Source organism: Meleagris gallopavo, chromosome 1 (genome assembly GCF_905368555.1).
Source record: "Meleagris gallopavo chromosome 1, MGAL_WU_HG_1.1, whole genome shotgun sequence".
In the NCBI taxonomy this organism is placed as follows: domain Eukaryota; kingdom Metazoa; phylum Chordata; class Aves; order Galliformes; family Phasianidae; genus Meleagris; species Meleagris gallopavo.
In genome coordinates, this window is record NC_139404.1 from 156,799,057 (window position 1) to 156,809,627 (window position 10,571).

General features: G+C 42.3%; 1 protein-coding gene across 1 annotated transcript; it reads right to left on the bottom strand.

The window, feature by feature from the left end:
• Nucleotides 1-277: 277 nt before the first annotated feature.
• On the bottom strand, nucleotides 278-9,257 carry LOC146545742 (uncharacterized). The gene is made up of 3 exons (XM_085229005.1): nucleotides 8,772-9,257; nucleotides 2,245-2,550; nucleotides 278-304 (listed from the first exon to the last, which is right to left on the bottom strand). The coding sequence occupies exons 1-3, from the start codon at nucleotides 9,255-9,257 to the stop codon at nucleotides 278-280; spliced, it is 819 nt and encodes a 272-aa protein (XP_085085131.1).
• Nucleotides 9,258-10,571: the final 1,314 nt, after the last annotated feature.

The window sequence follows — 10,571 nt, forward strand, 5'->3', positions numbered from 1 at the left end:
AGGAGGTTGGTCCACTGACTTTGCAAATTATACTCATGATGGTTTGTTCCTGTTCTCAATTTGCTCTGAAAAAAGCCAGCCACCTGACCTTATAGTAAATTCAGACTTGTACCAGCTTCTCATAAACATCAGATGTGTCTAGATAGATACATAGTGGATATGTACTGTGTTCACTGGGAAAACTTCAAGAACAGTTTCAGGAGACCGCTAATGCTCTATAGACATATCTAATAACTCAGCATTTTTTACCTGCTAACTGGGACGATAACAAAGTGACTTATTCAACTTCGTGCTTTAAAGAACACTAAAAAGAACAAGTTAAAGATTATTATTATTAATTTCTTGATTATTATTGCTGTGGCTGAGATGAGATATGATGGACTGAAAAGAGCAGCTAAGTGCATACTGTTAAAAGCAGGAAGACAATTGTGGTATCAAGAGGAGAAAAAGAATCCAAGTGTAGATAAATGTTTTGACAGTGTGAGAGGCCATAAAGACTGTGTACAGTAAATACAGCGTACTCTAGCAAATGCTTCAAACACCAAACTCAAACACTCTTCTTTTTATGGATTTAAAGCAACTGAATGGTGAAAAGTAATTTATGTAAAATAAAGACAAGACAAAGGTAAAGACAAGGTATTCGAGACAATTGGAAGATGATGAACAATTGCATTCTGTAGAGGGTTTTTTCCTACTTCTGCAATAGATTTATTTGTAAGAGAAAACAGCTGGAGAGAGAAATTTATAACTGAAGAATTTTTTCAAGACCATTTAATCTGTATTAATGTGACCCCTTGCTGCTATCATGGCCAGTGAGACCTATGATGACATGCTGAGTAAAAGCTACTTGTTAATCTTGCAACTACCTGGGGGCAGCATTAATTATAGCTAGCAGCTTAACTCTAGAAAAGATAACAATCAATTGGTGAAACCTGAAGAAGCCACATTGCTTCTTTTCAATTCATATTAGCAATATTTCATAGAATCATATAACGGTTTATATTGGAAAAGATCTTTATGATCATCCGGTTCAACCGTCCTGCCTCATGGTTTATATTGGAAAAGATCTTTATGATCATCTGGTTCAACCCTCCTGCCATGTGCATTCCATTAGATCATGTTACTCAAAGCTCCACCCAAACTGGCCTCGGACACTTCATAGGAATGGGGCATCCACAACATCTCTGGGCAACCTATTTCAGTTTCTCACCGTCTCACTGCCATCAGAGTAAATATTTCTTCCCAATGTCTAACATAATCTTTTTTCTTTCTTTCTTTTTTTTTATTTCAAAATTATTACCCTTTGTCTTTTCTCTATACTTCCTTGTTAATGGTCTCTCACCATTTTTTTTCTTGAAATCTGTCCTGGTTTCTTGACGTTTACCTGTTAGATTTAAATTGTATGGTCTAATCCTTTGCAAAATATCATCATGAATTCTAGATATTGATACAAAACTAAGGTCTAAAAAAAAAAAAAAGCAAAAAACCAAAACTCTTCACCAGTCTTGAGAATCTTGTTTTTGTTTGCTGTGATCTAAGACACTATTTTGCATTGCCCTTCATATGATTATCAGTCCTGACATTGCACAGCCGACAATAGAAATGTAATATCTTTTATTTATTTCCCTTTGTATAAATGTGTTAAGCTTCATAGGGATAACTTATCACTTACCACACTGAGTATAGCAACATATTACTTACTGTTTTTAGAAGTAGTATTACTATGATTATTTCAAATATGAGATCTGCTATGAGAGTATTATCTCCTATTTTATTATGTTGGCCCACAACAATAGATGTTGGTGGTATGACAGTATAGGTTGAACCTTCTTACTGGTATTCAGTTACATTCTGTAACCATACAATAGCCAACAGCAGAGAGGCAGTGACATGTGGAAATCACATCACTGTGATATAGCCTGTAAGGATATAGATTAGGTATGTTTCCATTAGTGATGCGGATACACACTGGTGCAAGGTGGATAGTTCCACCTAACTTGCACACCGTCAGGAAAAAGCGTGCTACGGATATAGGCTGAACTAATACATCACAGAATCACAGAATCACAGAATTGTAGGGGTTGGAAGGGACCTCTAGAGATCATCGAGAGCAACCCCCCTGCCGAAGCTGGTTCCCTACACCAGGTCACACAGGTAGGCGTCCAGGCGAGACTTGAATATCTCCAGAGAAGGAGACTCCACAACCTCCCTGGGCAGCCTGTTCCAGTGCTCCATCAACCTCACCGGAAAGAAGTTCTTACGCACATTCGTGTGAAACTTCCTATGCTGCAGCTTATGTCCGTTTCCCCTCGTCCTGTCTCCACGTACTGCTGAAAAGAGACTGGCCTCACCACTATGGCCGCCACACCTCAGATATTTATAAACCTGGATCAGGTCCCCTCTCAGTCTTCTTTTCTCAAGGCTAAACAGACCCAGTTCACTTAGCCTTTCTTCATAGGGGAGATGCTCCAGGCCCTTCACCATCTTTGTGGCCCTCCGCTGGACTCTTTCCAAGAGATCCCTGTCTTTTTTGTACTGGGGAGCCCAGGACTGGACACAGTACTCCAGATAAGGCCTTACCAGGGCAGAGTAGAGGGGGAGGATCACCTCCCTCGACCTGCTGGACACGCTCTTTTTAATGCACCCCAGGATGCCATTGGCCTTCTTGGCCACGAGGGCACACTGCTGGCTCATGGCCAACCTGTCGTCCACCAGGACGCCCAGGTCCCTCTCTGCAGAGCTCCTCTCCAGCAGCTCATCCCCCAGCCTGTATTGGTGCATGCAATTATTCCTCCCTAGATGCAAGACCCTACACTTGCTTTTGTTAAACTCCATTTGGTTGCTTACTGCCCAGCTCTCCAGCCTGCCCAGGTCTCGCTGAATGGCAGCACAGCCTTCAGGCGTGTCAGCCAATCCTCCCAACTTCGTATCATCAGCAAACTTGCTGAGGGTGGCCACTATCCTCTCATCAAAGTCATTGATGAAGATGTTGCACAAGACCGGACCCAGCACAGACCCCTGGGGGACACCACTGGTTACAGGTCTCCAGCCAGACTCTGCACCACCAACAATGACGACCCTCTGCGCTCTGCCAGTCAGCCAGTTCTCAACCCACCTCACTGTCCACTCGTCTATCCCACACTTCCTCAGCTTTGTTATAAGGATATCGTGGGAGACAGTATCAAACGCCTTTCTAAAATCAAGGTAGACTACATCTACCGCTCTTCCCCCATCCACCCAGCATGTGACAGCATCATAGAAGGCCACCAGGTTGGTTGAGCACGACCTCCCCTTGGTGAACCCATGCTGACTACTCCTGATAACCTCCTTTTCTCCCAGTTGTCTGGAGATGGTATCCAGCACAAGCTGTTCCATCACCTTTCCAGGGACAGAGGTGAGGCTGACAGGCCTATAATTACCCGGATCTTCCTTCTTGCCCTTTTTGAAGACCGGAGTGACATTGGCTACCCTCCAGTCTTCAGGGACCTCCCCTGTTACCCAAGACCTCTCAAAAATGATGGAGAGCGGTTCGGCAATGACCTCCGCCAGCTCCCTCAGCACACGTGGATGCCCCCATCAGGTCCCATGGACTTGTGGACCTTAGTACTGCCTAGGCGCTCACGCACGTCCTCTTTCCTGACTAAAGGGAAACATAATCAATTGTTTCCAGGAATTTGGATACATATCATTACATTCCTGAGAATTCATTACCATGCAAACCCTCCCCCTAACACGTGCATAATGAGTTGTGGGGGTCCCCTCCTGGTGGCTGTGGAATGAAGAATCATCATCTTCCTTGCGAAGGCTTGTAGTCTTCCTCCCTGTAAACTTCTAACCCTGCAGAAGACGCAGCTCCCAAACTAGTTCTTGCTTGTCCTGTGGACATCTAATCACCTCACTGTCAGACATCTTCGGGCTGTTCTCAAACTCTTATCTATATGGCCTTCATCCCCCTCAATAACCCAGACCCACTGTCTGCAATCCCCATTCCTCTAACAACCTCTACATATTTGCTTCTGTAAACAATCGCTAACCACCCCTATTCCCCAGTTCCTGTGAAGCCCTTTTCTTATCCTTTACTTTGGAGCCCTTCTCTCATCCTTTAGCAGTCTGACCAAATGGCAGTGAGGATGAAGCAAAGGTGTGTCACTGAATTCTTCCATGTGAAAAAAAAAAAAAATGCAAACATTGTCATTCACTGCTGAATCCTTATGGAAACCAAACAGTGGATGTAAGCACAGTGAGATAGCAGGTGGTGCATTTCAGCAGTGACAACAGTGACATGAAATCAAGCCATGTTCCAGACAGCCAGCTCACCCATGCAAATAGGAGTATTAAGACCAGGAAACTGTGTATGAAGATGAATATTGGCTTCAATGCATTAGAAACAATGATGACCACGCTAGACTATCACAAAGCTTGTGATAGCTAGATCTCTTTCTCTTGCAACATGAAAATGCCAGAACCCATACCAGTTTGAAGACCCTGGAGCACAATGCCAGTCTTGGCTGGATTGTCCTACCACACCTACCAGATTTGCCCAGATTTGTCATCTTCTGACTTCCATGTCTTTGAGTCAATGAAAGATGGACTGCGTGGGCAACATTTTCCTGGCACAGAGTCATCGTGGACGCTGTGAAACAGTGTTCCATCTCCACTGCTGTAGATTTTTATGATCATGGCATGTAGGCTCTTGTTCGTTGCTGGTAAAAATGCCTGGCTAATGGTGGTGACTATGTTGAAAAAAATGTTTTGTAGCTGTGAATTTTTTTCTATTAAACAGTGTTACTGTGCTCCTTGTTTTCACTGAAATAAAAAGGAAGCATTACTTTTGGAGTGATCTATGTAGACAATGATGGGTTCTTAGTATTCCTCACTGAAATGAAACAGTATATCACAGATATATATTTGGGCTGTTTCCAACAGCAGTAAGGTTTTCTTCAAATATTCTGGATGGAAAAGTCTCTGATAACCCTACTGTGAAGTTATAGAAAGAGCAGGCCAGATATTGAGCTTGATTTTACATCTCATCCTTTCTTGTTGTAAAGAAACCCAAACAGCATGCCGTTTATCATATCCTAAATTAAACAGCTGGAGTGCTGCTATAATTTTCAGTGGACTGTGTATTGTCACTTGCAAGGTTGTTCAGAAATGCTTTGGTAGAAGAACCACATATGAATATGCTGCAACTTTGTTTCTCTATGAAAACAAATATTGTCCAAATGCTGCTTTTTGTAGCTCATCTAGCAAATATATATTGTACAAGTCATGCAAAATTCACATAATCCCCAGAAATAATTGATATTATTTGATAAATGATACTATTACTACCCTGGCCCAATCATATAATTTTTGTGTGTATTATATGGGCAAATCCATCACAGTTCATACTTATTTTTGCTCAGTTCTATGGAGTACTTCATGATTAGCTTGCCATTTAAACTCAGTATGAAATTTTATTTGCCTAAAAATTTTATTAATTCAGCTAGATATTAAGCAACTGTTTAATTTTCTGTCTTCATCTGTTTACAAATCTAGAAACATTCTGCACATTCCAGTGGTTGTAAAGATGGAAAATCTTGTAGGATTTCTACTAAAATTCCTATTAATACCTATTAATTTAGTGAGAGGTGGTGAGTCTATGAAACAAATTTATTATTAAACATAGGAAAGACACCATTTTATTGTCATTTTTTTCTGTGAATATTTTCCTTCAACTAGATTGAATTACTAATGAACTTACTTTCCTCAAAGTATCCGATATTTTTAAATTTAACCTTCCTGAGGTAACTATTTTTATGTTGGTGTGGGTTTTTTATTTGTTTCTTTATTTCATTTATTTCTTTTCATTCCAAGAGTCAGCAAATGACAGTTTTCTCTAGATTAATTATATTTGCCTCTTTGCTCTGCATTAATCTCTATTCTTGAAATACAATTCCATCCTTTCTCTATTAATGCATTTTTTTCTTTACACACTGAGAAGCATGTGAAAGGTACACAAGGAAACAGCTATGTACAAGTGCCTGAGGATGTTACTTGCTATATTTATTTAGTCACCCTTTTGAATTCACAGATGTTACATAAATATTTGAATGAATGTGTCTTTGTTCCTGCATGTTACTGATAGAAACATTTTTTTCAGCACTGATGTTGACATACAGATCAGTTAAGAGAACAAGGAAATATCTGAACAATGAATTAAAGTGTTTGATAAAAAACTCCTGTGTTGCCCTTTTCTATCAAATGATCTTGAAAAGGCACATTGTCAGAATCGAGGAATGTGGTAGTTTGATTGTTGCTGACGTTAAAAAGTCTGTGGCAGAAAATGGTGGACAGCAATCTTAAATAGTAAAACAACATTATTTACTCATGAAGTTCCTGAGCTACAAGTTGTTTAAAACTGGAAGAATGTTCTGGGGAAGCAAATTGTGTACTTGCCCCTAGTTTTCTTCTTTTTGCAGGAATCTTGTACGTGAATTTTTTCATTCCTGAAAAATACATTCTAGTTGACCTCATCTTGATCTCTGGAAATGTAATGGAATAGCTAATCCTGGGAACCATTACCAGGCACCTAGAAGGCAAGAAAATCATCAGTAGCCAGCATGGAAAGTCATGGAAAAGTCATGCTTGACAAATATGAAAATATTTTATGATAAAATTACTATTTTGGTATATAAAGGAAAAACAGAGAGATCACACCAATCACAGTTGCAGGCAAAACAGACTCTGTTTCAGATTCCATTTCATGTATTTTACTGCCAACAACAAAAAGATTAGAGCAAAGAGATCTAAAAGAAATCTTCACCAGAAGCAAATCCTGCTAGACCAACCTAGTGGCCTTTTATAATGCTGTCACTGCATCAATGGACAAGGGAAGAGCCACTGATGTTATCTGCCTGGACTTAAGAACGGCCTTTGACATGATACCCCACAACATCTTACTCTCCAAATTGGAAAGATGTGGATTTGATGGATGGACTCTTCAAAGGACAAAGAACTGGCTGCAAGATTGAGTCCAGAGAGTGGTAGTCAATGACTCAATGTCTGGATGGGGATCAGTGATGAGTGGTGTCCAATAGGGGTCAGTTCTGGGACTGATACTCTTTAATATCTTCTAGTCAGTAACACTGACAATGGGGTTGAGTGCACTCTCGGCAACTTTGCTGATGACACCAAGCTGTGCAGTGCAGACAACACACCAGAGGGACAGGATGCCATCCAGAGGAACCTAGACACACTTGAGCAGTGGGCCCAGGAGAACCTCATCAGGTTCAACAAATCCAAATGCAAGATCTTGCACATCGGTTGAGGCAACTCTCACTGCCAATGCAAGCTGGGGGATGAAAAGATGGAGAGTAGCCCTGCTGAAAGTGACCAGGTGTTACTGGTGGATGAGAAGCTGGGCATGATCCAGCCATGTGCCCTTGCATGGCCCAGAAAGCCAACCGTATTCTGGGCTGCATCAAAAGAAGCATGGCCAGCAGGACAAAGGAAATGATCCTACCCCTCTATTCTGAGCTGGTGAGGCCTCAGTGCAGACGAGCTCAAAACAGGTAAGACTGCACTGCACAAGGGATCTGAAATGAAAAAGGCCACAAAAAAAACATCTTTTCAGAGCTTTTTTGAGGTCAGCAAAAGTGTTGTGCCTATGCTAGTGAGTTAGCTTCCACCCACAGAGCTCACCATGCAAGCAGCGTTGCTGCCCACTGAGAACAGAGAGGGGAAATCAGTGCATGGGCCTGCACTGCCCACACCATACTGTAGCAGTGGGTAAGAGAAGTGGGTCAAGCAGCACAAAAGTATTATCCTTTTGCTCAGGAGACGAGCTATCCAATTGGCAGTCTCTGAGACCTCAGGTTTAAACATGGTCTCCCCCATGCAGCAGACTTGCGCCAGGAAGACTGTGGCGAGCCAGATGGAGGGCCTGCACAGAAATGTGTCTGTTCAGGTCTCCGGCTGCAGGGATTGCATGAGCCTGCTGCTGTCAAGGCAGAGTGGCAGGGATTCCACCTGTGTAATGTGCGAGCAGGTGGATGAGCTGCTCATCATGGTGGTGGAGTTCAAGGAGGAGACACAGAGACTGTGTGATTCTGGAGGATATTAAAAATAACAAGAAGGGATTCTTCAGGTACATAAGCAAGAGAAGATAGATCAAGGAGAGTGCTTCCCCTCTGATAATAAGGACAGAGAATTGGCTTCCTCAGACATGGAAAAAGCTGAGGTTCTCACTAAATGTTTTGCCTCAGTCTTCACTGGTGTTCATAGAATCACAGAATGGCCAAGGTTGGAAGGGACCTCCAGGATCATGAAGCTCCAACCCTCCCACCACATGCAGAGCCAACAACCTCTCCATTTAATATTAGAGCAGGCTGCCCAGGGTCCCATCCAAACTAGCCTTGAACACCTCCAGGGACGGGGCATCTACAACCTCTCCTGGCAGACTGTCCCAGCACCTCACCACTCTCTCTCTAAGGAACTTCCCCCTGACATCCAACCCAAATCTTCCCTCCCTCAACTTAAAACCATTTCCCCTTATCCTGCTGTTATCTACCCTTTCAAAGAGTTGATTCCCCTCCTGTTTGTAGGCTGCCTTTAGGTACTGAAAAGCTGCAATGAGGTCACCCCACAGCCTTCTTGTCTCCAGCTGAACAAACCCAGCTCCCTCAGCCTGCCTTCGTAGGGGAGGTGCTCCAGTCCCCTGATCATTTTTCTGGTCTCCTCTGGACCCTCTCCAATAGCTCCCTGTCTTTCTTGTACTTGGGGCTCCAGACCTGGACACAGTACTCCAGATGGGGCCTCACAAGAGCAGAGTAGAGGGGGACAATCACCTCCCTGTCCCTGCTGGCCACCCCTCTTCTGATGGAGCCCAGGATACCATTTGCTTTCCGAGCTGCAAGGGCACACTGCTGGCTCACGTTAAGTTTTTCATCCATCAAGACCTCCAGGTCCCTCTCTACAGGGCTGCTCTCAAGGACCGCTCCTTCCAGTTTGTATAGATGCCTGGGATTCCTCCAGCCCAAGTGCAAAACCTTGCACTTTGCTGTGTTGAACCTCATTAGCTTCACCCGGGCCCACCTTTCAAGCCTATTCAGGTCCCTCTGAATTGCATCCCTTGCTTTCACAGTGTCAACAGCACCATTCAGCTTACGGTCATCAGCAAACTTGCTGAGGGTGCACTCGATACCATCATCGATGTTATTGATAAAGATGTTAAAGAGCACCAGTCCCAAGACAGACCCCTGTGGCTCGTCGCTCATTACTGGCCTCCACCTGGACATAAGTCCATTGATGATCACCCTCTGTCTGCAGCCTTTCTACCAATTTCTTATTCATCGAGTGGTCCACTTATCAAATTGACATTCCTCCAATTTGGAGATAAAGATGTGGTGGGAGACCATGTCAAAGGCCTTGCTCAAGTCCAGGTAAATGACATCGGTCGCCTTTCCCTTGTCCACCAATGCCATCAGTCCATTCTAGAAGGCCACCAGAGAGTTTAAGCATGAGCTTCTCCTGGTGAAGCTGTGCTAGCTGTCTCAGATCACACACTCATTCCTCATGTGATCAAGTATATCATCGAGGAGGATCTGTTCCATGATCTTCCCAGGTAAAGAGGTGAGACTCACCGGCCTGTAGTTGATATAATGATACTTCTGACAGCCAAGCACTCTCTTCCAAAGTGAGTTTTAAGTCTCACAGGTGACTACAGAGTGAAAATGGCAGGTAAAACTCAAGAAAACTTGTGCCTTCCTTGTTTGAGACTTGGCCTGATTAATGTTAGTGTATATCTTAAAGATCCATTAGAGAAGTCACTCATAAGTTCACAATGGACTGATTTTGTATTAGCATAGCTTTTGCAGCTCTATTTACTGAACTACGTGAGCACAAAGAATTAGCAAAATAAATAAATAAATAAATAAAAGTACTGAAAATAAATAAAGTACCGAGTGGAACACATATCTACTTTTAATTACTTTGGTGGAGAGGCAGTTTCTCAGCCTCCCTTTTCCACACTTTGAAGCTTTCCAGAAGTAAAGCCACACTGTACATTGTACTTGCCAAGGTACCAATAATGAAGACTTAAGAATTGAAACACCAAACTTAACATGGAATATCAGGGGTATTTATTTTGCAGACCGACAAAAAGGTGCAAAGTAAATAGCAGAAGTCTGAAGAAGAATTTGACGGTTTTACTAATTTTATGCTAGATTAAATAGAATTGCGGCACAAGGGAGTACTCATCAATTCCCTAGAGCAGAATATTCCTAGCTCATGGTCTTTGACAATGCCAAGAGGTTAGTACAGTTATCACAAAGTAAACCAAAGTTCACTTTAAAGTGTTCCTGTGGGAATAGAAGTCTAAGAGAATTATTATAGATTTTGAAGACAGTGATAATCTCGCCAATCAATTGAATATAATTTGGCTAAGTAACAAGAATAAATTGCTACAATACAATGAAATTTGATTAACAATCTGATTCTTTGATTCTTGCAAAAAACCTAAACATATTATTATATGCAAATATTGCATATTTTTATATGCAAATAAATTTTAAAGGATGGGTATCTTACAC